This window comes from Rattus norvegicus, chromosome 8 (genome assembly GCF_036323735.1).
Source record: "Rattus norvegicus strain BN/NHsdMcwi chromosome 8, GRCr8, whole genome shotgun sequence".
Taxonomy (NCBI): domain Eukaryota; kingdom Metazoa; phylum Chordata; class Mammalia; order Rodentia; family Muridae; genus Rattus; species Rattus norvegicus.
The window spans coordinates 54,575,289-54,603,170 of record NC_086026.1 but is presented as its reverse complement, the minus strand read 5'-3'; the positions used below and the strand labels follow the sequence as shown (position 1 = coordinate 54,603,170).

Here is a 27,882-nt window from a genome sequence, read left to right as displayed (position 1 = left end):
ATTCTGGGAATTCCTCACTCTCTAGCTGTGTCTCACCCAAAACACACAGAAGGCTGGAGACAGGGCTTGGGCTGCTACCCTCAAAAGGAATCTGCCTGAAGCTGTGTATGTTTGGCCAACAGTACTTAAGAACCAACCAACCTTGTGGGAATGTCCTTGAGAGGCTTCAAGTGCCTGTCTATTACTGTCATCATCACTAATCCTCAATGGCTCTTTTCTACTCCAATTTGTTCTGCTGTGAGAAGAGCTAAGACAGGGGACCTGTGAAAAAGGAGCAAAAGAAGGAGAGAGAAAGAGGGAAGGGGAGAGGAGAAAGAGGCCTAAAGTGCCTGTCCCCTCCCTAGCATTCTTCAGTCTTGACTTCTTCCCTCTCACTGGGGACAGGCTCAGTTGTCCTTTAAGTTCCCCAGGGCCCTACAAACCCTCAGACTCTCAGAAGAAAAGCCACTCAGAGCCACTAGGAAACAATGCTGTATTTATTTATTTATTTATTTATTTATTTATTTATTTATTTATTTATTTACTTTTCTGTTGTCAGAGGATAATAGATCACAAGACAGAGATCAGCAGTCCCAGTACACAGTGTGGCTTGGTTCGTTTCCAAGGGAACACAATGGGCAGGTGGGGCAGGCTCTGGTGTGAGTTTCCACTCTGGTGACCTTTGACTCCCGTAGGCGTTTGCATCCACGGGTGTGCATACCCTGTTGCTCTCTCCCGCTGCCCCTGAACCCTTCCAGCCCTCTCCACTCCGACCCCTGACAGGCAGGGGAAAGAAACTGTAGTCTGCCAGATTCCACACCATGTGGCAGAGAGACAGAGCCACCGGCACCCTGCCTGCTGCCTGTCCCCTGGGCTATCTCCTGCCACAGACCAGCTTCAGAGAAGGAAGGAGTCCTCTGTCAGATGAATTGGGCTAGAGATGGAAGTCTCAGAAGCAGGGAAGGTGGATGAAGGCAGAAGGGCTCCAAAGCCTATGGGGATATTGCTCAGAAGTTAAGTAAGGAGCTCATTCCTCAGAGGCAAGAATTCCTGGGTGTTCTGTAAAGGGTGGGGCGGATTGGGACTCCTAAGTGGGCACCCTAAAAGAAAAAGGAGGCCTGGAGGGCAGACGCCTCAAGGGAGGCAATCTGAATCTCCAACTGCAAACGGACCTTCTAAACTGGTGGAATCTGGAGCAAGTTTCTTCTCAGAGTCCACAAGGAACATCAGTGAAGAGGGTACGAACTTTCTCAGCCCCGGGATCACTGGGGACTCCTGCCCTCAGTACAACTCTCCCTCAAGCCTAAATCCAGAAAGAGGGGACTAAGGGCTCCTCAGGGACGGGGAGACTCCAGAGAGCAAGAGTAGATGGAGGTCACAGGAGGGCACAAGGTGCTGACGGTGGCATGGGAGAGGAAGCACACAGTTCACAGGAACAATGAAACGACCACGAACGACCACAGTCAGCAGACACACACAGACACGGCACAGACGCGGCACAGAAAGGGTCCAGAGCCCGGCTGCAGTGAGAAGAAGGGCTGTGAGTGTCACATCATTAATACAAGACTAGGGTTAGTAGGGGGTGGGGAGAGGCGCAGGGAACACGAGTCCTCGGCATCTCCTGGGGAAAGGTCTGGTATGAAGTAGCCGGCTTTCTCAAGCCTCGACATCAGCCTCTAAAGTGTCGGGTAGCTGGCCTTGGCTTCTGGAGGCTGTGGAGGCAGAGAATTCACGTGACAACCCCAGATCCTTTCTGATACCCATACCTCGTCTTCTCTCCGTCTTCAGCACAGTCCCTTTGCCCGAAAATCTCACTGAGGGCATGCCCTTGACGTCCCCAGGTCCAGTGAAGAACAGACAAGGCCGAGAGGCAGGGAAGGCAGATAGGGAGGGTGTGGGGGGTGTGACTTCCTAGACTGGAGTTGTTGACTGCCCCTGCATAACAGGTCACTTGTCTTGAAGATATCCACCCCAAAGATGGATGCAGTGAACCCTGCCTGCTCTGAGGCCTGGAGCTGTCATGTGGAGATGCAGACACAGCAAGGAATGAAAACACTATATAGGTAGGTACATGGCAGTGCTGGCTTCATGGCAAAGGCTGGTGTCCTGACCCAGACAGCTTTCTGTTGGCTTTGGTCTTGAGATAGGGTCCATGTAGCCCAGGCTGACCTCAAACTCACCGTTAGCCAGGGTTGACCTTGAACTTGTAATCTTCCAGCCTCTATCTCCCATGGGCTGTCTTTACAGGTAAGCACCACTACACCTGGCTTCCCTTAACTTACAACTTAAGCTAAAGTTACACTCTTGGTTGTTATGCCTTCCTGTGTGGAGTCTGGAGTAGAAGTGAGGGGACAAATTGGCTCTCTTGCCTTTGCATATCCTGGGGTCTGCCATCCAGGACACAGCTAAGAAGGTATTCTGGCTGAGCCTAGCCACAGAGACCTGGATGCTGGGTATTTTTGTGTCAACTTGACACAAGCTATAGTCACCTGAGAAGAGGGAGTCTCCACTGGGAAAATGTCTCCGTAAGATCAGGCTGTCAGCAAGCCCAGAAGGCATTTCCTCAACCAGCGATTGATGGGCGAGGGCCCAGCCTATTGTGGGTGACACCACCCCAGATTGGTGTTCCGAGGTTCTATTTTCTTATAGCAGGCTGAGCAAGCTAAAAGGAGCAAGTCAGTAAGCAGCACCCCTCCACAGCCTCTGCATTAGCTCCTGCCTGCAGGTTCCTGCCCTGCTTGAGCTCCTGTCCTGACTTCAACATGGAGGCTTAGGGCAAATAACCTTTTCCTCCCCAATTTGTTTTGACCACATTATCACAGCAATAGTAACCCTAACCAGGACACATTCTGAACGGCTTTCTCTGACTGCAGTCTTTCCCATTATAAATGGGGACAGCCCTGCTTGTCCTGTTTCTCCTGGTAGCTCCAGAAGGTTCCTATATGGCCTGCTGACCAAATGCTTTGTTCAGTCACTATGTATTCTCTGGCATGCCCTAGAGTGAGCAATGGAAGTGAACACACAGTGGGTCCCAAGTGCTGAGGACAGTGGAGGAACAGGGAGTGGGAGGGGCATACATTATTTTAACTACTGCAGAGTAGTACTGGAGAGTTTCATAATAAACATGTGGGGGCATGGGGTGTGCGTGTGTAATATCTGTTTGTGTATTGTGGTGTTTGATGTGTGTATGTGGTATGTGTATGGTCTGTGCTTGTGTATGTGTGTGTATATGGTGTGGTGTATGTGTGTGATATCTGTGTTTGTATATGTATGGTATGTTTGGTGTATGGTGTATGTGTGTGTTGTATGTGTGCTTATGCATGTGCAGTGTGAGTGCTCTATGTGTGTGTGGTGTGTGTGATATGTGTGTATGTGTAGTATGTTTGGTGTGTCTGTGATCTGTGCTTGTGTATGGTGTATGTATGGTGTGTGTGTGTGTGTGTGTGTGTGTGTGTGGTGTATTTGTATGGTGTGTGTGTGTGGTGTGTGTGGTATGTGTGTATGGTTTGTGTGTGTGTGTGTGGTGTGTATTTGTATGGTGTGTGTGTGGTGTGTATATGATATGTGTGTGTGGTGTGTGTGTGTGTGGTGTGTGTGGTATGTGTGTATGATGTGTGTGTATGGTGTATGTGTAGTGTCTGTGTATGATGTGTGTGTGTTGTGTGTGTATAGTTTGTGTAATCTGTGGGGTGTGTGTGTGGTGTATTTAGGTGGTTTTCTGGATCGATAAAGGAAACCATTCTCGATGTCACTTTAATACAGAAGTGTTTCTCTAAGTGATTCCTACCCAAGTCATGTACCTCCCTGCAGTAGCTGGGACAGTACCATATGAGCCTGATCCCAGGCTGGTTAGAAGCCCTAATTCCCCCTGATTCCCTACGCTTGCTGTGTTGGATAAAGATTTCAGAGTCTCTGTGACTGAGCAGTGGTACTCCTCCCACCTCTGAGAGACAGGTAAGAGCAGACTGGTAAGGAAAACTGAGTGCCATGAAGAAGTTAGCACGATGCCCCTGCCCAGACTCTCTGACAACCGTGGTGAGTCGGGGGAAACCAAGCACAGAGCCATCTACCTTCATGCTGGAGGCTGCCCTTCAGTTCTCTGCCTTCTGGGGCTCCGCAGCTGGAAGGAAAGGCAGATTGATGTGGTGTGAGGCCCCTCACCGTGCTCCATGCTGAACCCTCACTTATGGATACTAGGATTTGGAGTCACTAAGATGTGGTGACAGTCCTTGACATTTGCTGGTCACAAGAACTTAGGTGGTGATGGCTACCTCGTGGGGAAAGACGGAGTCTGCCTGACAGGAAGCTAGTGTTCTGGATACAATGACTGTCACCTGTATGGTGTGAATGAAGCGCTAACGTCACTCGGGTACTGAGAAGAACCCTTTCCTGAGACCTCAGAGGCAATGTCTGCTGAACCCCAAAGCAGCTCGTGGCACCTAGTCCAGTCACTCTCCGCCCCCCAAAACCATGGAAGACCCCCTCCCAGCACCCTTTCACAGCAGTTACCATTTGTGGTGATAAGGTTCTCCACCTGGGCCTCTTCATCACCTGGAGCCCTATGACAAGTGGAGACACGCTGTCACCAATGTCCAGGGCAAACCACAGAGTATCCCCCATTCTCTTTGCTGAAGCGGAACTCAGGAGCCATTCCATCCAAACCCCCTGAAGGATTCAAACACTCTACCATGGGACACGTAAGGTGAAAGAAGTCGGATTGATACAGACAGAGGCTCAGAACTTATGGGTACTCTTCAGTGTCTGCCCTGAGGTGGGGATTGGGTGTGTCTGCCACCGACCCTGGCTTCTGAGGTCCATGGACACCATGACTGTTTTAATGAACGGGTATAGCTTATACGGTGTAGAAAGGAGGCCAAGTGTCTACACAATGCACAGAGCGTCAGGAAAAGGTGAGAAACAGGCCCAGTGTCTCTGCCCTGCACCTCAGAGTGGCCTTCTGCCTTTACTTCTCTCCTAGCAAGCCTCTCTGTCTCCGGGGCCTCTAAGCAAGGTTCTCGCATATTCCTACCCGGGAATTTACACCCGAGGCTGCTGCTCCGAGTTGGGGCCTCTGCTTTGTTCCGAAGTCACTCGGAAATCCCCAGAGTCATACCCCAGTTCCCCACCTTCTCTTTCTGAGACAAAAGAACACCCCCAGGGTTCACTCCACATGCCTCTCCCTGTCCCGATGGCCCCATTGCCCTTACCTGGGTTTCTGATTGAAACTGCACTTGCACCTGCGACCTGAAACACAAAGAAACCATACAAGGTCATACTTCCAGCATCAGCTCAAGGTCCGGCTCCAGGCCAGGACACAGAAGACCTACTGTGAATCTGTACACAGACACAGGCAGTGGATGCCTGCACTGCTGCCCAAAGCAGCCCTGGGTCAACTGAGACCAGGAGCTGTGGTTGACTTGGTAAATGTAAACCCTCCCACCAACTCACCCTCCACCAGCAGTTGGGTCTGGATATCTGATCCTCACTGGGTGTTGTCTGTGGGAGGGGGAAGTTTTGGGAGGTGGGGCCGAGTTAACCAAAGCGGGTTGTTGGGACAGATCTTGGAGGTGGAAACCACTTTCGGTTATATCCTGAGTTTTCTGCTTCCTGGTCCGTCTTAATGGGAACAAACCACGGAGCAAGCTCTTCCTCTATGCTTTCCCAGGATGATGAACTATGTGCTTTCATACCATGAGCAAAATACACTCAGCACCACAGCACATGGAAAACACACAGGGACACACTCCTAGGAGCATGGCGAGAACAACGTCTGACTCCTGGGATGGCCAAACCCCTGCCCTACGGATGCAGACTGCTCTTCTTAGCTGTGTCTGTCCTCACCTACATTCTCTGGGTGCACCTTCCTTGTTTTACTGAGCACTTACTACATGCTCAGCCCGGTACTGATCCTGGAGACACCATGGGGAGGCAAGACTGTGCCTTCTCCTTTCCCACAGACAAAACAGCTGGGCTTGTATACTGTCCCCAACTGTCTAGCCGCCAGAGAATAAAGGAACACACTTACTTAGGATGAGAAGTATCCCAACAGAGAAGAGGACCACAGCAAACACCAATCCCCCAATCCTCAGGGTCTGGTAGTCTGCAAAGGGACCAGAGGTAAGAGAAGGGAGAGGGGCAGGGCCAGTAGAACATGCCTGTCCCTCCTGGATGGGGCTGCACCCCAGGGCTGCTGAACTCACTCACCATAATAGAAAGGATCCTTTTCTTTCTCCTTCTCAGCTGCTGGGAAAAACAAGATGATTAAGAGGAGGACAGCTGCGCTTTCTGTGACCACTCACCTACCCCACAACCTCCAGCCCCAGCAAAGGATCCCTGTGAAGGGGGCTCACTGGGCAGAAATACTGGAGATCATAGAAGACAGGCTTGCTGGGCTTAGGGTCCTCGCCTAGGGTGATCATGACTCAGAGCCTTCAAGGTCCCGGGCTCACATCATACCTTTCATTTACTCCAAAAGGCCAGGTCTACTATCATCTAGTGACAAATGGGGAAACTGAAACCGAGGGACAGGGGCACTTATGACTTGCATGGTATTGACGGGTCAATACAGTCTAGGTTGCATACGATTCCACAGGAGCCCAAGGTTCCTGGAGAGATTAACAGACGGCCAGCTGAACCTTTGTGGGGAGCAGTTGTGGGGGAAGGGCGGGGTGCAAGGACCACCTGAACTAGGATCTGTTTTCCTTTCCTCTGCTGACAGTAGGAGCCCCTGATCATATGTAAAGCTGCCTAAGAAGTCTTAACCCTAATGTCTGAAAGGGCCAGAACCTTCTACCAGAAAGGGCTGTGTCAGCCATCTTGGCACAGCAAGGTCCTGAAGGACACTTACCACTAGCCAGGACCACAGGGGCCAGCAAGCTGCAGAGGATCAGCACCGTCTCCATGGTGTCTGGGGGTAAAGAAGGAAGACATTACCCCAGGGACAGAAGACCCTCCTCCTCCTTAAGCCGTCACCCTAACGGGGGGCTCATCCCCGCCTTAGCTGTACTGGAAGCTTGTGTGACCTGAGGCCACACCGGGACCAAAGCCACCTTATCAGGCTCTCAGAGCTCTGTGTGGTCCTATTAACCCAGATGAGTCAGAACACTTAACAGTCGCTGTGTTAGTCCACACTGCAGACCTGAGCCCAGAAGCGTGCCCTTCACAGAGGGAACGGGAAGGCCCAGGTCAGATGATGGCTCAGGAACTCATTAGCGTGGGGCTTCTGGGCAGAAGCCTGGCCTTCCCAAGGGCTTTGGAGATGTCTCACCAGTGTCCTCTTTCCAGGCCATCTCTGCCTCATTAAGATGTGGGGCCGGCCCTGTGTCCAGCTCCCAGTCAACTTCCCTCCAGGAAGTCTTTGTAAAGTATGTTTATATTTCATGTCTGAGTGTGTGTCTATGTATGCGTGTGTGCAGGTGTCCACAGAGTCTAGAAGACACAGGTCAACAGATCTTCTGGAGTTGGAGTTACAGGCGGTTGAGAGCTGTCTGGTGCGGGTGCCGGGAACCAAACAGGGGTCCTCTGGAAGAGCAGTAAGCACTGAGCCATACCTCCAGTCCCTAGGAAGTCGAGGGGTGGAGGACTCTTTCTGTTCCCCCGCATGCTATAGCATGCTTAAGTGTGCTTCCTGTGGCTGTTTCCTGATTTCTTAGCTCCCCCTAGAGGCCCCATCTCCCAAAGACGATGATTGCATAAAGATAATCAAGTCAGAGCTTCTGAGCGTCAACCCCCAGTCTCTCCTTCGGCGGAAGTCACTGAGCGCTCTACTTGGATCCCATCCGTTCCTGGTGGTGAGGTGGGGGACTCCGATGGGACACATGGGTGGAGCCAACAGTTTAGGGTCAGTTTGGCTCCACCCAGGGACATGTATCAGTGGGGTTACACTCGTCACTCCCAGACTCAGGAGTGAGAAGGGAGAAGAGCTCAAATCAGGAGCGCCCAAAGCTGCTTCATCTTTTCCATGTAGGGTAAGTCTGGCTGCAGCCTGAACTTGTCTAGAACAGCCGGGCCCACGCTCATTCTAACAAGCAACCCTGCTGCCATTCATTGGTCAGACACCAGGGGGCAGCAGAGCCTCACCAGAACCATCCCCAGTCAGAGTCCTGTAGGTGTCAAATAAACGTCTGCTGTGTGAACGTGCGGCTTGCTCTTCTTAAACCTATGCTTGACCCAGATATCCAATAGCATTATTAGTGTGATTCTGTGCATATGTAAGTGTCTGGGTGTTTGAGCAAGGCACGCTCTTGCACGTGGAGCCACAAGGGCAACTTCAGATGTCTTCCTTGACCACTCTGTACTTTATCTTTTGAAACAGGGTCTCTCACTGAGCCTGGGGCTGACAGATTCTGATTCAGGAGGCTGACAGGCTAGCCAGCAAATTCCAGTCATCCACCTTAACTCTCCACCTTCTCAATGCTGAGATCAAACTGGAGTTTGAGAGGCAAATGCCTCACTGACAGAGCCTTCTCCCCAACTCCCAATATAGCTTTAAAATATATATATATATACATATATATATATATATATAATAGTTACAGGTTCCCCTGGACTTGCCTTAATCAACACTGTTCTGAAGAATTATCGATACTATTACACAGAACCATATATGGTTCGTTCATGTTTAATGGATGGCATTTCGTTGTGAAGACCAATGACTGCATGCGGATGCATTCTCCTGTTGATGGACATCTGGTGTCTTTAACATGACCCTGCTAACTCTACATGATACTGTTATAAACACTCGAATGCACGCTGACAAGGGCACACGTAGAGTTGGGAGGGTTTCTAATGATTTAGCACACCCAGTCTCAAAAGGAACAGTTTCTATTGCACATCGGTGGGAACACTCATTCCCAGACACCAGAAAACACGACCACCAAACAACGCTTACTGTGAATGAAGTACTCTACTGCTTTGTTTCCTTTTAAAAGAAATACGGCCAGTCCCACACAGCAGCAATGGAAACGGCCAAGAGTGAGCCGTTCTGAGGCCACTGTTTGGGTTATAAACCGTCAGCGCTGCACTGTTAATCATCCTTCACCGGTCGTCCGAGTTCTATCATCCCGCCAGCCCGATGTGACTTCTCTGTCACTCCCCACCCTGATCAGTATTGACATTATCAGATGTCTTAATTTTTGTCAATCTTGAAGCATATAATGTCCTGTTAATCTGGTTACTTAGCATTGAGTGTTTGACATTTCCATCTCTTCACCGGTGATGGGATGTTCGCATCTTTTTTCTATTCCAAATCATTTCCTCAATCTTGACATTAAACTTCAGTTACGGAGTATCCCAATATCTCCTCAGTCTGTGATTTATTTGTCTTTTTACTTTAGAACTTTTCCCCATTTCATTTATTCAGTGTGTGTGTGTGTGTGTGTGTGTGTGTGTGTGTGCATGTATGCAGATGTGTAGAGGTCAGATGACATCTTGAGGGGAGGTTGTTCTCGCCTACCTCATGCATCATGGGATCGAGCCCAGGGGTCAAGCCTGGTGGTAGACACCTGGAGCTCCTGAGCCACCTTGCTGACGTCTTTACCTTTAAAAATTGTCCTACAGCACACAGAACTTCTCCATTCTAATACGACTGCGTGTGATGATCTAAGTGTCTTTTTTTAAATTTATTTATTTTATTTATACAAGTACACTGTAGCTGTCTTCATGCACACCAGAAGAGGGCATTGGATCCAATTTACAGATGGTTGTGAGCCACCATGTGGTTGCTGGGAATTGAACTCAGGACCTCTGGACAGTGGTTAATGCTCTTAACCACTGAGCCATCTCTCCAGCCCCTGATCTAAGTGTCTTATTTAACACATTTCTTCACAGTCAGACCTCGCTAAAGGTTTGTTTGTGTTTTTGTTTGGATTTTGGTTGTCTGTTGTTGTTACTTTTCCCAGAGGGTCTTAAGCATCTGGATTTAAAAGACTCCCAGCATCTAGGGGAGTGACTGTAATCACAAGCATATAGCACTGAACCCAGCTACACTTAAATTTGTATTCCAATTTGTATTGTGTGACGTAAGGGTCCAAACCTTACTTTTCTCTCATTCTGATAACCAGACGTCCCAGAACCATTAGGAACAGCCAGCCACTTCTTATGGTGTTCCATGCCTCTGGCCACCACAAGTCTGGTTCCTACCTGGTTGTGTGGTTATTTCTCTGCCCCATCTTTGGATATACTGGTTAATTTGTCTCTATAATACTCTTCTTACTTTCTATGGATTCAAATGCTCTTTGGCAACTGTGGTCTGAAATCACTGAGTGAGAAGTTGCAGAAATAAACAATGCATACAGTTTATAGCACACCATTCTACAAATCATCGTGAGAGCTCTCGCTGTCCCATCCTGCTGTAGAACCTGAGTCATCCTTCTGGTCCAATGTATCCACACTGTATGTGCTACCCCCACCTGCCCATCAATCACTTAGGAGCATCTCCTTCTTTTTTTGGCACAACTGCTCTGCATCACTCTCCTTGTGTTTAAGTAATCCTCTCTAACATAACAGACACGAATTCAAAGGAAAATAAAAGCTGTAAGGTGTTTCTTTGGGCATGAAAATAAAACAAGATACTCTGGAGAAAAGCCATATTTGAGAATCGTCCTTATAGTATGTTTTTATGTATTTGCTCTACATGTTGCTGTTAAGCTCTTACTGTGCCTAGCTTACACATTAAAACATTCTCATAAGTAGATATTATAGGGAAAACAGTATACTTAGTGTTGAATACAAGTTGATTTCGGAGGTCAGACATCTACATGGTCTTGGGATATGTTCCCTGTGGACCATGGTAACTCATTAAATCCTGTATCTCTGTTACTACAGCTTTTTAATGATCTTGTTAGGTTGCAAGACAGCCTTCCATCTTCTTCTCTTCATCCTTTAAGAGGGTGCCACTCTTCTGGACATACATTCAAACACAGAATTTTCATAAGAACTGTCATGTACCTACCAGGAGGGATTGGGTGAAACTGGCCTGTTCCTGACTCCAATTCCTCCAGATTCATAAATCTTTTAGTTTCCCAAGACCTCATCAATAGTCTCTCATGAAATGTCATATCTTCACATAGCTCTTAGATCCTTTCAGGGCACATTATAAATTATATTATTTTAAACATTAACGTATCGGGTAGTACAGAGCAAAACAATTGGTTTTTATCTATCGGTCTTAAATACAGTAATCTTAAGATCTCTCACTTCTAATAATTTACCTGTACACTTTTGGGTTTTCTCTTTACACCGACTTTGCCCATGATTGAGTGGGGTCTCTTCTTTCTAATTGGCACACAGACTGTTCCTATCTCGTTCTAGTGCACTGACTGAGCAGTGAAATTCAGAGAGAGACAATGATTATATATACATGCGCACATACATGTACACAAATTTGTTTTAACTGCTTATTACTGGCTTTAAATGGAGTTCCAAGATTCTGCTTTAACACTGGGCTTCCAAGACACTTGTTTTCTATTAACTATGAATAAGTAAGTCACATACACTTCCCTTCTTGCAGGCATCCTATTCTGTCTTCCTAGATTCTGGCTTGGGAGTGTGCTGGGCATCTTTATTGTGTTCTACAAATCACCCGGCTGCTCATTCACAGTTTCTACTTCCTTGCTTTTCTGTGCTACATGCTGGGTAATTGTTTCTGAATTATTACATTTCTCCCTCTAACTGTGTTTAATCTGCTGTTTCATTCATCCACTTAATTTCCTATTTCAATGATTACATTATTTCTGTGTGTTCTAGTTGGTTCTTTTTCTAACTGCTTGGTCATTTCATTAGTCTTCCTTGCCCACTCATTTTTATGATCTCGTTTCCTTTCAACATTTTCTTCAGTTATTTTATTTTCTCTATCCCTTTATTCCCAAATCCTGAATTCGTAGCTTTTGTTTGGTTCTGTTGGTTTGTTTCTTTGTTTTTCGAGACATGGTCTCTCTGTGTACCCCTGGCTGTCCTGGAACTTGCTCTGTAGACCAAACTGGCCTTGAACTCACAGAGACTTGCCTGCCTGCCTCCCAAGTGCTGAGATGAAAGGCTCCTGCTATTACTGCCACTGCTCTGCCTTCCTTCAAAATCCTGAATTCTTGGAAGCATAAATTGATTTGTGGCCTTCTGGTTTTTAAACAGTGCTTTGGCTTTTCTTGGTTCCCTCCTCTCTCTCTCACACACACACACACACACACACACACACACACACACACACACACACATCATACACATATGTATACACACACACACTACCTTGGTTGAGTAATCTTTGACTGTGAGCTCCAAATTGTTATATTTTAATCTGTGGGAAATTCTGAGGCTTTGTTTTCCTTTTTCCGTGGGGACTAAGAGTGGCCAATACCAACATAAGACCAGATTAGCCTCTCTCTCAAGGGTCCTCAGCCTAATGAAGAAGTCATGGGCTTGGTTGCTAATCCTGCTGGGTTCGGTGCTTATTGGCCTCCGGTAGGCAGAGATGCCTACTGGTGTTCGCTCTCAGCAGCCCTGTTTCAATTTAGTTCACACTTTACATAATCGTGCTACTCTGACTTCATAGGATTTTAGTTGGAAGATCTATTTCTGTTCTAGAGTTTTAGGTGTTGTTTGGTATGTAGAGAGGAGTGACCGGTAAGGGGGGTATCTTTCTTCCTTCGTGGGGGGGCGGGCCCAGCCCTGTGACAACAAAGCTGGGATCATTATTTTACAGTTAAAAAAAAATCTCAGACAGTCATATTGGTTTAAATATATTGTTCAAGGAGGTAAATAAGTTATATATATACCTGCTGTGTGTAAAATCTCCCTCCTTCCTTTCCTTCTTCCTTCCCTTTGGTCAAATGTATTGCTACTTTCATTTCAAGTCCCATAGTTAAATTATATCTGGGCCTCGGTCGGAGGAGACCAGACTCAAAGGTAGTCCAGAAGGAGAAAGGAACGGGCACTAAAAGCCCTCAAATGTGGCTCATGCATGCAATCCTAGCACTCAGCAGGCTGAGGCAAGAGGATTGCCACAAGTTCTAGGCCAACCAAGGATACATAGAGAGACCCTGTCTCATAAGTAATAAAAATACGGGGGCTGGGGAGATGGCTAAGCAGTTAAGAACACTGACTGTTCTTCCAGAGGTCCAGAGTTCAATTCCCAGCAGCCACATGGTGGTTCACAACCATCTATAATGGGATCTGATACCCTCTTCTGGTGTATCTGAAGACAGTGACAGTGTACTCTCATAAGTAAAACAAAATACAATTCTTAGGAACCTTCACGAGAACATTGGGTCTTGGGTGCCAGGGGAAGGATGGACAGTCTGGGCTTCTCACCCTACAGCAGAGGAGTTACTAGGCAGTAGAGCTCCTCCTGGAGAAGAAGAAACCCCAGACTACCAGGTATATCCATATCAAGGCCCCCAGACTACAGGTACAGTAACCATCCACTCTGAGGACCTTCAACAGTCACTTCCACAGATGCTCAGCTCAGGATAATTCCACAGTTAAATCCCTCAGAGGGACATGAATTCTGGGTCTGCAGGGGATAGATCAATGATCACGGTTTTGCTTCAACTACTGAGGAGACACAGGTTTGGAGAGCGAAGATCCTGCTATCATCAGTAAGAAGGATAGTACAACAGGAGATCTAAAGTGCCCGTGGAGGAGCTGACATTTCAGCCAAACCTTGAGAGGAGATGGGATCGTGATAGACAAGGGTGGGGGAGGAGCAGTGAGAGGAAACCACGGAAAGAAGGGATGGCAAACGATACTCATTCCAAGTTCAATTTAAGTTAAATCTCATGGTACTTCACTCAACAGTGGCTGCCTGTAGGGTCTTCCTAGAAGGCATCAAAATGAGGCTGGGTCCACTAGTGTATGACATAGGAGGGAACTGTGATAGCAACCCACCAAGTGTTTTCATTTCTAGTGCCAGTCACCTTCCAAAGCAGTGAATAATCCAGTCTGGGTAAAGCTTGGATGGGTAGTGAGAACCCCGATAAGACGGCTGGCATCAGACTATGGAGGCTCGCGAATGCCAAGCTCCGGAGTGAAGACCTGTCCTTGTATTCTAAAGCAAACATCTGTGATCAAGTTGCAGAGTGTTGAAAGGAACACTGTCATAAATTTGAGAAGTAGCCCAGTCTCTATCCTCCAAGCTGCTGCTGGGACCTGTTCTACACCAGCAGTTCCTCTCAGCCTGAGTCTCCTCCAAGGCTGCCTCTTGGCACTCAGACCACTTTCAAAGATCACATCGGTGGTGTGGCTGGCACTGGCTGGGAGTGCAGTGGCCGGCTACATACACGGAGCCTTTGAGGGGACACAGATGTCTTTGTTTCTGTTAACCAAGGAATTCTATCCTGACCTCTCCTCCCTCTGTGGTAAGACCCTGGCTTCTCCTGACCTTCCAGTCTCCGAGTTCCTTTCTTCTTCCTTACAGGGTAGGAACTGGAGCTCAGCTGAGGTTGGAGGATGTAGATGAGGTAGCATAATAATCTCCTTCCAGGCCTAGAGTTTAGGAGACAATGGGAGGAGGGAGGAATATTCAGGCAAGGGGATAAGCCACACAGAAGAGAACAGGGCCAGGAGGGAGGCCCCAGATTGCTCTGTAAGTCTCAACATACATATTAAAATGTCTTGTTTTATGGTCCTGGACCCCTACTTTGAGACCTGGTTGGCTGGGACAGGGAACCTAAGAAGTCATCACTGCTGGAGATAAGGACTCCATTACATCATCACAGCTAGGGCTAGGGCTGATGATTCCATTACATCATCACTGCTGGTGTTGAGGACTCCATAACATCACTGCTGCTGGAGCTGAGGACTCTATTACATCACTGCTGCTGGAGCTGAGGACTCTATTACATCATTGCTGCTGGAGCTGAGGACTCTATTACATCATTGCTGCTGGAGCTGAGGACTCTATTACATCATTGCTGCTGGAGCTGAGAACTCCGTCACATCCTATTCTGATCACCACTGCTCTATTCTGTCAGATCTTGCACAGTATGAGGAAGAGTTCCACCTCCTTCCCATGGTCCATTCTGTCTGTGCCCAGGCACACACTGCGGCTGACCACAGCCGTTCTGTGTTAGTCTCCTCTCCTGCTATCCCGCTGTTTGCGCAGTCACCCACGACATGTGCAGCGAACACGATCAGAGAGTCCTCCATCGATTATCTTTCCATACTGAGTCACATAATTCCACTTAATTGCTGGGTAAAAGCCACTCAGAAAGAAAAGCCACCGGTTGGTGATACGGCATCACACTGTATTACTTCTGAGGTATTCCAGAATGCCTGGGACTATTGTGATATAATTTGACAACCATCTCCCCTTACAAGGCAGAAGTCCCAAAATGCCATGAAATTTCCTCATCTAACCTGCAGACCCTCCTCGTTTCCCTTGCACGGGGCCTGTTTGCCTTCCTGCAGGCTCAACCCCAGCCTAGACAATGCACCTTAGGATCACCACGGCCTGCTTGGCTACCCCAGTGAGATGGCTGGCAGACATACCCAAGAAGGGGTAGCCTTCAAAGGACCACAGAACGCCTGATCACTGTGGCTTAGGCTCATGAGCTACCCAGGTTGTTATTAGAGACCATGGGACATGGTTTAGCTTGTGCTATCCCCATGAATTTCAACAGAGATGCTGTGGTAAGGGATGTATCATGTACAGCACATAACCAAGATGTAGAGTTTCCAGATGAATGTGGTATCCAGCAGGCCAGGCTGGGATATGATGAAACAAACATCTGCCTTTAATTTTGGAAAATCTAGGTCCAATGAGAGAGGGCCCTGATTCAGCTGCCAGTCAGGGGTGAGTAGGGCCTGGCTGAAGAACCCACGCCTCTGACCCTGCCAGCCGATTTGATGAAGTGAGGTTGGGAACAGCCAGCCTTGTATCAGGAAAGGCTGGGCAGTACTGGATAGTTCCTGGAGGCAGCCTGACAGGCGCCAAGGCAGGGCAATGAGAGGCAGAAGGGAAGCAGCTGACAGGCTCCTTCAACTGGAAAATGAGCTTGGGTTAGAGATGCAAAGGGAGAAGGCAAAGCAGCTATTGCTGGCTTCTAGGACAGGGAGAGAGGGAGTTGGCCTGGAAAGATACACATAGCCCCTAGCTCGCTCCCATAGAGGACCAAGAAGGTCTTAAAGGAGCAAGCCCCTCATGGGAGTTCTGGTTAATACACGCAGAGCAGGCCGTTCCCCAGTTCCTTCCTAATAGTGGCATCTACTGTCTTATGAATGTAAGGACTTCACGTCTCTGCTAGCTTGTGTCTCGCCCGCCTGTCCACGGTTTTAGCCCTTGGCTTCTCTGTTGTCTTCAACACTGGCCTTGCACTATGTACAGCAAGATATGTGACAGTCGCTCGGCCCAGCACACATGCTATGTAGCCAGAGTTATGGCAAAGACCAGTTCCCACCGTCCCCTCACTCCCCTGTGGGGTGAGCAGAGGCTTCTGAAGGCCCTGAGTTAGCATCACACACATTTTACAAGGAGAAAAACTGGGCAGAGAGCGAGCGAGCGAGAGCTGGATTCTACCCTTCCATCTTGCCCTGTCTGCCTCTCCACTAGTGGAGAAAGAGTAAACTCCCTGCCATGAGTGGACTGCCCTTGTGGAGAGCCAGCCCCACACTTGAGTTCCCAGATCACACAGCACTGTGGCTCTGTGAAGGACCCCCATTCCCCTGCCGAATGCCACTCTTCTTGCTCCTCCCCATCCATCAAGTTTAAGACTCTGAGACCTAAGTGTCCAAGGAGGGAGTCCGATGAACTCCAAAGGAAAGAGCCCCCGCTTTTCCCAGCCAAGCTCCCAGAATCTCCAGCTTCATCCATATTCACACAAGAGGGAGAGAGGGACTGCAGAATGCAGGATGTCTGCCAGCTCACCCTGAGTGGGAACTGAGAGCTGTTTGCTCCAGAGGGTGATTTTTTTTTTCAAAGAAGGATTACAGGCCCATGCAGTTCATTAGGCGAGGGTGGACACGTGGGGTGGGCAGTGTGGAGTCAGCTGATGTATCCTGTCCACTTCTCAAGGCTGCACAGAAGGGCAAGTGAGATAACACGTGGGAAGGGTTTCTGAGAACAGGAGAACTCTGTGACAGCAATGTGCAACATTTATTAGGAGCCTGTGCCATGCGAGGGTGGTTCTACGCAGCTTACAATCCTTCGACAGTCCTCGGAGTGGCCACCATTTCAAGTATTACCATTAGACAATAGGCCAACTGAGGAGAGACAGGTTTGTTACTTTCTGAAAGCCCTAGAGGCCAGATTCAGTCCCAAGTACCCTGATCTGCAGGTCCCCATGGGGAAGCACTCAGCAATCCTGTATCTGTTACTCGGGGCCTGTGTCTCAGGAAAGCAACTAGAGGTCTAGGATCTTTCCTCCAGTGACTGTGAGAAGAGGGGATGGAGATACGGTCTCAGGTCTATGAGAATGGATGTCATGGCCTTTGAATGGGCACAGTTGCTGTCTTGCTTCCACAGTCACTCCTACCATGGCTATCTCCTCCTGGGAGGGAGCCTGACCTCCTTTGCCCTCAGCTGGTTGTCAACTGAAGGCTGCCCCCACAGTCTCACCGGTGACCAAAAGGAAAAAGCAGGGGACTTCAGTGTCCTCTTGCTACCTGATATGTCAGAATCAATGAAGGAAGAGACAGGAAAGCCCGGTGATGGTAGGGCTGGAGGTATGGTGTACACACGTGTGTATGTATGTGCATGCATGCGTGTGTATGCGTGTGTGTGTGTGTGTGTGTGTGTGTGTGTGTGTGTGTGTGTGTGTAGCTAGCCAGAAAAAGACGTTACCAGGGATAGGGAAAAGTTTCTGATGGGCATCAAGCCATTGGTTCCCCAGAGAGCTCTTCTTGAACTTCAGCTCTGTGACTGACCATCCCTGGCTTGCCTGGTTCAGGACAGGGTCCATTTCAGCCATTTGCAATGAAAAGAGATTGGTATGGAGCCAGACATGGTGGCCCACACCCACAATCCCATTCAGAAAGTGGACGAAGAAAGATCAGGAGCTCAAGGTTATCCTCAACTCCAGAGTGAGTTTGAGGCCTTAGCTACACAGTAATCTCGTGAAGCACAGGTTGCATGGGACCCTAGCTGAGAGGAAGGGACCTGGGTCAGCAGCTGGCAGAGTACTATACTGCTCCTGAGGCACCACGGTTGGGCTCATTACTGTTAGCAAGCCTAGCCCTGTCCTCCCCTCCCATCCCCCTTTTCTACCTTTTCCTGGAACCTCTCCCTTTTTCCTTGCATTGTCTTATAACCACTAGAAGGTTCCAGTGTCCTACACTGACACAGGTAGGGAGGGCTCAGCCCATAGCTGACATTGGTTCCCCAAGCAATACTTTCTGCTCCAAGAATAGCAGCTGTCACTGGAGCTCAAGCAGGTAGCAGAAGAGTATGCTGGAGGAGGAGCCAGGGAACAGAGGGTGCTCTCACTCAGAGAGGTGGGCCAAGGAGGGAAAGATGGACCTGAGGCTGGCCCACGGACAGAGTTCCCATCAGAAACTGAGCCAGAAAGTGGACTGGAAGCACAGAGGGAAAAAGCAGACTGCAGAGAAAAATAAAATCCGTGTATGAGGAAACTCCAAGTCTTCCCCTCTCCACAGGGTCACACCAGGATGCCCAGCCTCCTCTGCTGTGCCCCTGGCTCCCTGGTTACCATGATGCTCCAAAGAGCAGAGAAAAAGCACACCAGATTAGAGCCTGCACAGGGAAAGTCAACAGGCAGCTGCTGTGTCCAGGAGAAGCATCTCACACCGTTTCCTGGCAGCTGGGGAGGGTTAGGCCCAACAGTGCCCCAACCCTTGAGGTCCTCAGACACCTCTCTAGCAACAAGGCCCATCAACTTCTGTTCTAAACATCCTTCAGAAAGACTGCTTTCTGCAAGGGACATTTCAAAGTGTGCCTAGGAATACTGGGTCCTAAGGTGCCTAAGGCACGCCACGTTCACCTCCCTAAGATCTGGGGCTATTCCTCAGGTGTCACTGGTCCTGCTATTTCCTTGGGGGAGCTTGACGTATCAGCTCAGAGACTCTTATCCTTTAGCCAAAGCTGGACCATGTCCCTAACAAGCTGTAGAGGCTACTGCTCACTGGAGCTCAGTTCATAGCTGATACCAAGAAAAGCAAGAGCCTAGCAATTGGTAGCCTTCCATAAGACGTACAAAGCTAGTGACCACCTTGTGCTCCTTCTGGTGAGAATATTAGCACATGGAGCTGAACTGAGGGTGTCTTCTCCCACAATATCAAACTTAAAGTCACCACATCTACTTGTGAACGAGAAATCCTCCTGACGCCAACAGTGGCTGATGCCTTAGCCCAGGGTGGAGTCAAATTGATTTCTGCATGGCTGAGATACAGACGATCATTGCGGAAGAGGCTGTGATTTCAGAAAGAATATTCGCTTGATCACTCCATTACCGATGGCCACCTGACTGTCCAGATACCTCCCTTATCAGCAAGGGTTCTGCACCAAGAGAGACACACAGCCTCTGCCAGATGGAGCTATGGTCTAACCATGTTCTCAGGCTGCCCGTTCCCTCCCTGACTCCAGTCTGGTTCTATGTCTCAGCTGTATTCACCTTGAGAGCAACATCCCTTTAAGTCTGTCCCTCATATTCTATTACCTATTGGGCCGGTACAACAGCCTGCCTCATTCTGCAGCTGCTGTCTACATCTTTAATCTTCAATGCCTCTCATTCGTAGACTCGCAAGACTCGGATGGTGAGATAGCCAGGAAGAATAGACTGATGTGTTAGGATGTCTCCTTCGGGGAGTGGAGGGAGCACAGCTCCATTAACAGGTTACCAACTATGTTGCTGGAGCATGGATAGGTAGAGAGCTGGTGCTTTTGACATAGCATGACGTGATGACAGTGACTCCTTACCCAAACCCATGCCCCAGTATTTTCTAATGAGAAAATACTGGCCAAATCCCAAGAGCAGAACCCCTACAGTAACCTGACCTGTGCTCCTTAAAGATGCAACAGTCATCAAAACAAAGATACACTGTCACAGCCAAAGAAGAGCCCAAGGAGTCATGATAACTAAATACAATGTGGTCTCCCGGGAGGTGAATCCTGGGACAGAGAGAGGGCATGGTTAGAGCTGCATGGAGTGTCAACCTTTGTTTATAATGTATCAACAGCAGCTGGAATGCAGTAGAGACTGTGGCACACGAAAGTAAGATCTTTATTGGCTTTTTTAGTGTGTTTTATTTGCACACAGAAGCTGTGTGCAGATGAAGAAGGGACAGGAGGCCTGTGCTGTCCACCCAAGTTTTCTGTAAATCTGAAACTGTTCCAGAAGAAAAAGTCTGTTCCTTACCAAATTTGAACATTCAGTTAAAATAAAAAAAAAAATCAAATCAGTCCTCCATCTCTATTCATCCCTAGCCTATCGGCTTTCTTTCCTGGCACGGTGCAGAACACAGGTGTTCTCATGCCACATGCTTCTGCAACAGGCAGCGCGTAGCTGGTTCACTGCCACGGAGCCAAGAACCAGCCAAAGCTTTTAAAGCTGCCTTTTTTTACAGTGAGTGTTTGGGGTTGGGATCAGAGGCCACTGATAGTTCTGTGGCCTATTTGCTTAGCCTGTATTTCAAACGCCCATTGAATGAACAATTAAACATCAATTCTTCAGTTTAAGGGCCTGGCTTCAAATGACAGCTCTCTCCGAAGACTTGCCCCCCTCCCTGCCCCCACCATGCCAGCACTCCAGAGCAGAGCCGGTGAGATGGACTCAAAGTTGGCAAGGGGAAGGAAAGGGTAGAGGGTAGTAGCATTCCGATAGACCTGGAATCCTGGTGGCTGGGGTTACTTTGTCTTGAATTCCTTGTGGTGTCTCGAAGGCAGCTGGGTAGTCTAAAGAATGGGGCAGTTAACCACTTTGCTTCATGACTGAGCCTTCATGACTGGCAAGGGTCCAGTGACTGGGGGTTCTTTTCCACCATTTCTGATTTCATGGAATAGGGGAACCCTGGGTCCTCACAACTCAAACATGTTTTTGTAGGAGCCCAGACCCAAATCCAGTGGGTTGTGCAGGTCAGAGGCCAAAGTCCCGCCTCAGACAGCACTTCTTACTTTAGAAACCTTTACCTTTAACCTGGAGTTACTTCTGGGAGAGAAGACACTGGCCACAGAAAGAACAATGAGAACAGACCTGGCAAAGAAACCAGGTTTCTTCTTCAGGAAGGGAAGAAGGGCCTACCAACAGAGGACTGGAACTTTCGGCCACTTCACTGTCACTACCAACTGAGACAGCCTTCAGTGTATCAGCCTACCCAGTGCCCAGAGGAATAGGGATGTTATAGCCAACTCATACCCAGGCATGAGCTGCTCGGCATGAGTCAGGGAGCCAGGCCCTAGCTTTCCACCTAGTAGCAGTTTGAGGACTCTTCCTAGCTTTGGACAACTGAGTTCAGTTCCCAGCAAGTCTAGGTAACCAGCTGCATTACACAGAAGCCATAGTCAAAGTGTGACTTGGTCAGTCAGGAGAGAGATCACCCCCACCTGGGTGTACACACACACACACACACACACACACACACACACAGAGAGAGAGAGAGAGAGAGAGAGAGAGAGAGAGAGAGAGAGAGAGAGAGACCCATTCACAGAGGCCAGAAGAGCAGTCCCAGTAGCAAAGACAGATCTGAAGTCCATACCAGACCAGGGGCCCAGAGACCAGCCCATGCCACCTTTCTCACAAGCAGACTATATTCCAGGGGATGGTCATCCTTCCTCTGCTAGCTTCCTACTTCTAGAAGCACATCTCTGGCCCCCAGGGCTCCACATGTATTCATATTCTTCCCCAGATGTGGGAGGGAGAAAAGAAGGTTGCCGGGGTCTAGATAGCCAGAGTGCGTGGAGGTTAAGGGACTTTTGACTTGACCCCATTATGTTTTAGGAAACTGTCCCTTCCCTTCCATTGGCCGATTCCCAGAGTGACAGAGTTTGTGTGTTCGTGTGTTTGTGTGTGTGTGTGTGTGTGTGTATGTGTGTGGTGTAATTAGTTAATGACATTTCAGCATCACTGTCTCTTTAAGTCATAATCCACCATAAGCTCAGACACCTGAGAATCTCAATGATATATTTTAAGTGTTTTGAGGCATTTCCTTGCCCTTCCCCCAACTCCAGGCCTTCTCTTCATCTCTGCCATCTGGGTCTCGTCAAACCCCAGAATGGGGCAGTGAATCAGCTCTCGCTGTTAACTTCAGCCTTTTGACATCTTGCAGACTACCAAGGGAGAGACATTCCAAGACCATACATGGAGGAAAAGAATGGACACCTTAGGAGTGGGCTAGGTGGGAACAAGGGCTGGATGACTCCACCTTTGGGCTCACCAGACTTGCTCCAGGTGACCCTGTCTTTAAGATGAGAGGGGGCTAGGGTGGGGGGAATGGCTAAAATGCCGAGTAGGAATTAGGAAAAACTTCTCGGAGGAATGATCACTAGAGAGGAGACATGACAGTGACGTCATCCTAAGGACAGTAAGATGGAGTCATCATCGACATTGTTCAACTGCTTTACAGAGCTCGCTCCATCCATCGCCAAGCTCATTTGCCGTATAAAGTTAAAAAAAAAAAAAAAAAAGGAAAGCCTCAGAATGCTTCTATAAAGGGTGCCACCCCCAACTCCACAGTCAGGAGGAGTGAATGTTCTAGAAAGCCCCAAGGACTTAGGGTGGGCATCTGGAGGGCTTGAAGAATAAGAGCTGTCATTACTGGGTGACAGACAGCCACACACAGGGGCTTTGACAGGACCAGACTGGAGCTGAAAGATCCGCCGACAACAGATGCAGCTGAGAGGATAGAAGTTAATAGGCCATCCCGGGGGGGGGGGGGGGGGCGAGAGACGGCTGCTGAAGAAAGCAGAAGTGTGAGAAGTGTGGAAACGTGCAAGTACCTGCCTAAGTGTCAGGGGGAGAGGGTTATGTATGGGTGAGGACGGGGTTGTGCACGGAAGTGTGAAAGTGCTTGTCTGTGAGTCAGGGAACCCTCCTGTGGAGGAAGAGGGCCACAGGGAGCATTACGAGATCTTCCTCGAGGAAGGCAGCTTCACGAGGTAAGCAGGCAGAGGGAGGGACAGGTCAAATCATTAGATCTGCCTCAGCAGGAGTGAGTAAGAAAGCATGACCCCACATCTCTACAGGGTTCTGAGAAACCCACAGGGCCTACCATATTGGAGGGACTTGGCATTTGTTAAAAGGGTCAATAAGTAAAACCTAGGGCTGGTTTTGCTCTCCAGCTGTTGAGGACCGGGATGTTACTATGGCTCCAAATAGAACTCCTTTCCTTGGTCTCCTCTCTGACCCTTTCTACCCAAACAATGGTTCTTGACTGGACAGAGACATTCCTACAGTCCCAACCCAATCCCTGGGGCTCAGACATCTTCCTCCCTGCCCCCTCCCCCCAGACAGATGTCTTTGAGACAGATGTTTTCCTATGTTATGGCCAAGCTGGCTTTATATTCCCCAGGTCAGAATTCCTCTCCAGCCCCATTTTAAAACAGGGAAGATGCTGCTAAACCGGTTCTGTCTTGGTCAGAGAGGTCCAGCTTCTTTTTTAAGGATGGCGGTCCAAGATGAGGGGGTGTTCTTGACCCCTCTAACTGTCCAAAAGTCTTCAAAGACCCATTAAACGCTGGCCATGGCTTCACACTCTGCAGTGCTTTAGGCCCCTCAAGCCTTTCCGGCCCACGCATGTCCTAGCAGAACAGACAGGTGACTCTGGTCCAGGGAGCCCCTCCCCCGTCAAGCCCATGAAAAGCATAGCTGACCTTGGCTTCTCAGTCACTGACCAGAGGTGAAAGAAAAGCTCTGTCCAGAGTGGCCAGACAGTCCCTTTCCAGCTCAGCTTAGCATCACACGCACACACACACACACACACACACACACACACACACACACACACGCACATGTACACACATTGGTATCTAACAGAGAAAAGCAATCTTTTTCAAGATTCTGGAATCCACGCACATTTAAAGGGAGGATATGGCTTGGAAACCATGACTAAATCCCCCATGGACCGATGCGGAAACAAATGCCTAGGATCTTGGAGGCCTCAGGTTACTTGAGCACAGACCAAGCCATTTTTAGGTTGCTCCAAGAGACCTGTGGTGTGGCCAACAGGATATTTGTGGAATAAATGCGTTTGCGCTTGGGAAGCACAGCGCTCAGGGGTGGGCCAAGGAGATAGCACCTGGCTTTTTGTGGGCTCCAGGCTCTGTCTCCTGTGACTTCTGCTTTCCCAGGGCACCCCAGAAAGGGCAGACGGCCTCTCCTGTGAGATGGTGATCCTGGGGCTATCTGGCACTATCTGCACACCAGCGTTAGCCTCTTGTATCATACAGGGAGAGAGTAGAGGTTGAGGAATGTGTGCTTTGATGGGGGATGGGGTGGGGAGGAGAATCTAGGTGTCTATGTGAGTTGATTTCCCAAAGGCTGTCAGGGGAGGGTCCAAGGTTCATGAAATTGCCCTTCTCACCTCTCTTTGCCATATCTTCCAACACACCTACAAGGGGACCATCACTTTGAAGGGATGGCCCAATTTTCTAAGGATTGATAGAGGTACAGGTCAAACAGTGTAGGATCCAAAATCTTGCCTAAACAGGTAGGCTTCAACCATTGCTGCCTATGGGCTTTGCTCCGTGTCCCCATCCATGTCCCAACCTAATTCTGTCTCAGGCTCTGAGGTCAGGGACGGTGTCTCCTTCCTCACTGTCATGTTCCCAGAAGTTAGCACACAGTAGGTGCTTAGAACCATTCAATAACTGAACAAAATGAGTTCCCCATCAGTCCAAAGGTCAAATGGAAACTCTTCCTTCAAGTTCGAACACCTGAGGACAAGTCTTGATAGTGTCTTGGCAATTCAGCAGCCCTTGGCTTGCTCCCCCAGCAGCATAGAAATGACTGGAGGGGCCAGCAGGAAGCAGATAAACAGGGCTGGGGTAGACTCGAGCTCCACACAACTGAGTGCTTTGACTGCCATGTCTTTGGCTCCTCTCTCTCTGTCTCTCTATCTCTCTATATTTGTCACTCCCTCTCTCTGTCTCTCTGTGTTTCTGCCTCTCTCTCCTTCTCTGTCTTCTCTGTGTCTCCGTCCTCTCTCTCTCTCTCTCTCTCTCTCTCTCTCTCTCACACACACACACACACACACACACACACACACACACACACACACACACCCCTTTGCTCCCTGTTTCTTTTTCCTGCCCTCTTGTGCTCTCATAACAGGCTTCCCACCCCTCCACAGAGCCTCCTCCTGTAGAAAGAAAGGACTGTGGGGGTCAGGGAAGGAAGATCACAGCCCGGAGAGACTTAAATCCTGCTTTGTGCCCAGCCCTGGCTCTGAAGTCTGGCCCCTATCAGAGGGGCTCCTCTACTAAGATCTGAGAACTTTTCTTTTGCTCTGTCCTACAAGGTCCCTAGGAGATGTCAGAGGTCCCCTTCTAGGCTACTCCTTCTTTATACTCTAAGTATCCAGAATAAGGCTGAACAGGAAGGAAACCACTGTCTGCTTAGCCTTACACAGCCTGGTGTGTGTCTGTGTTTGTGTGCACATGTATGTATGTGTGTCCATGCATGTGCATGTGTGTGTTGGTAAAGTGACGGTTTGTGTTACAGGAGGAGTTGCTGTGTGCACACATAGAGTGAGGGTTGAGGGCAAATGGTATGCATGTGGCATGCAGTTAATGTGTATATGGGATGGGGTGCATATAGTATATTTGGTGTGGGTGCTATATGTGTGTGGTGTAGTTGGTGTGTATGGGGTGTATAGGGTAAGTGATGTAGTTGACGTTTATGTGGTGTGGTGTGCATTTGGTGTCTTTTGTTTTATGTGTTGTGGTTTCATGATGTGTTCCTTGGTGGTGTACATGTGATATAAATGTATATGTTATGTGTGTCGATTACATTAAAGGGCTGTGAGGGTGATAGGCATGTGAGGCTGTGACGATACTGGGTGTAATGTGTGAGCATTTGTGTTTGTGGTGCTTGTGGTGATGGGATGGGTAAAGAGCCAGGCAGTTTAGAATGGGAACCAGACATAGGGTGTCCTCCTTTAAAAAGCCAAGGGTAACCAGTATCTAAGCAACCATATTGGGGGGAGGGGAGGCAACTGGAGGTGAGGAATGGGCAGAAAAACGGAGGGAGGTTGAAGTGAAGGGGTTTCCATGGCAACCATGAGACAGGTCACGTGCAAAAGGCCAAGTTGGAAAACAGATACACACATTCAGACATCTACAATATGTGGGCAGCTAGAACACTAGAGCCAAGGGTCCTTGAGAGGGCTGAGATGCCCACTGGTCCCTCTACAAAGGTGGAGATCCCAGTTCCAGCAGCGCGGGAAGGCAGGTTAGACAAAGGGAATAAAGACAGGTTACATCGGTGGGGCCAAGCCTCCAGTCACCACAACCTTTGGGTCTGGAGGTTGGTGGCAGCTTGGGTGGGCCCATATTTCCAACCTGACTGCTTCGGAGTGCAGGCGCCCAGAGACCCAGGCTCTCAACCAACTCTACAGGAAAGCCCTGGGCAAAAACAAAGGGGGAGGCTCCGCCAGGGCCAGCCAGGGTGGGGAATGGTGGAAATAGGGTACCAACAGCCCTGAAAAGAAAACCGAGCTGAACCGACCACAAGAAGGCCATGCACTCAGATGAATCCCCTCACCCTAGAACCCCAATGCCGTTACAGGGCCCCTTCTCCACTCCCGCAGCCCACGCCCACATCCCACAAGCACCAAGCCAGCAAATTCCATTTTGTGTGGCTCATGTGTCCACATTCACATCCAGCTACATTCCCGGGTCTTCGCATCTCCATTCCCTACAGGGTCTCCAGCTTTCGAATAACAAAGAGAAGCTACCCAGTTAAAGGGTCCCCTATCCTTCTTCTGGAGCTCCTGATGAAAGCTCAGGGCAGCCTCAAAAGCATTTTCCAGCCACCAGCATCGCCCACCGCCGTTGCCTGCAACCCCATCCCGGGATCCTTAGCCTTCGGAAGCTCATCTACTTGTTTACATCTCCAAATCCGTTTCCCGCCGCCCAGGCATGGACCTGGGCACACACCCACTGAAACAAACAAGACTCGGAGGAACCTGGCCCTAGAGTGACGGGTCCCCCACCCAAGCCTCCTCTACTTGGAAGAAGGCGCCAACTTTACCCACATCCCCTGCTGCTCACCTAGGCGTTGGGTTCCCTCCAAGCGGATCCCAGGAGTCTGAGCAGAGTCCCAGCAGCCGGGAGTGGCGCGCTGGGGGCAGGGCGGTGGGCGCGGCTTGCAGTTTTCCCGCCTCCCAGAGGGGGCTGACTGGCTGGGCTCCCGGGTGGCCCGCGTCCACTGGCTTCTGGGTCCCCTCGCAGACCGCTGTGCTGTCGCCTGCGCCCTCCTCTCGGTGAGCTCTTCGCAAAGGGAAGTGAGGCTTGAAGAAGCAACAGGAGACGCGCGCGGAGGAGGCGCCCAGCGCGAGCGGATTTGCCAGCAGCTGTTGCTTTTGATTTTTTTCCCCCTTTAGCGAGGGTAGGAAATGAGCCAGACCAACACCGTGACAGGGCTGGTGTCTTTTGGAAACAGTAAATTCACGGGGGAGAGGCAGTAAAATAGGCAGCCAAGGAGCATCAGCCACCTGCAACCTGTGTTCCCTGGGTGTGTTGGTAATTAGCATGAATGGGAGCCAGAGGTAGGTGGAGTCGTTGTTTTCAAATAGAGCCGGTGGGCTGGGGGGGACAAGACTCTCATCTGAGCCAGGGTTTTGCTGCCCAGGAACCCATTTTAAAGACACCCATCTCCAACCCTAACAACACCAGAAGGCTTTAAGAGTAGCTCTCCCCAGCCTAGGCACTAGGAGTCAAAATTCGAGATGACAAATTAATTTGAAGATTTACATCCTTAGCTCTGCAACCCCACCTGTAGCAGCATCACCTATGGAGTGTTCCTT

The 27,882-nt window shown here is 49.3% G+C and overlaps 1 protein-coding gene across 2 annotated transcripts; it reads right to left on the bottom strand.

Annotated features, from left to right (window-relative positions):
* Positions 1-455: 455 nt before the first annotated feature.
* Fxyd6 (FXYD domain-containing ion transport regulator 6) lies at positions 456-27,593 on the bottom strand. Of its 2 annotated transcripts, none has more exons than NM_022005.3 (8): positions 27,128-27,346; positions 6,827-6,886; positions 6,184-6,222; positions 6,005-6,079; positions 5,187-5,223; positions 4,489-4,538; positions 4,050-4,099; positions 456-1,691 (listed from the first exon to the last, which is right to left on the bottom strand). In NM_022005.3, the coding sequence occupies exons 2-7, from the start codon at positions 6,879-6,881 to the stop codon at positions 4,071-4,073; spliced, it is 285 nt and encodes a 94-aa protein (NP_071288.1). In that variant the 5' UTR covers positions 6,882-6,886; positions 27,128-27,346; the 3' UTR covers positions 456-1,691; positions 4,050-4,070. The 2 variants fall into 2 exon arrangements, with proteins under 2 accessions (NP_071288.1, XP_008764393.1); XM_008766171.4 differs by having other exon boundaries at positions 474-1,691; positions 6,184-6,219; positions 27,128-27,593.
* Positions 27,594-27,882: the final 289 nt, after the last annotated feature.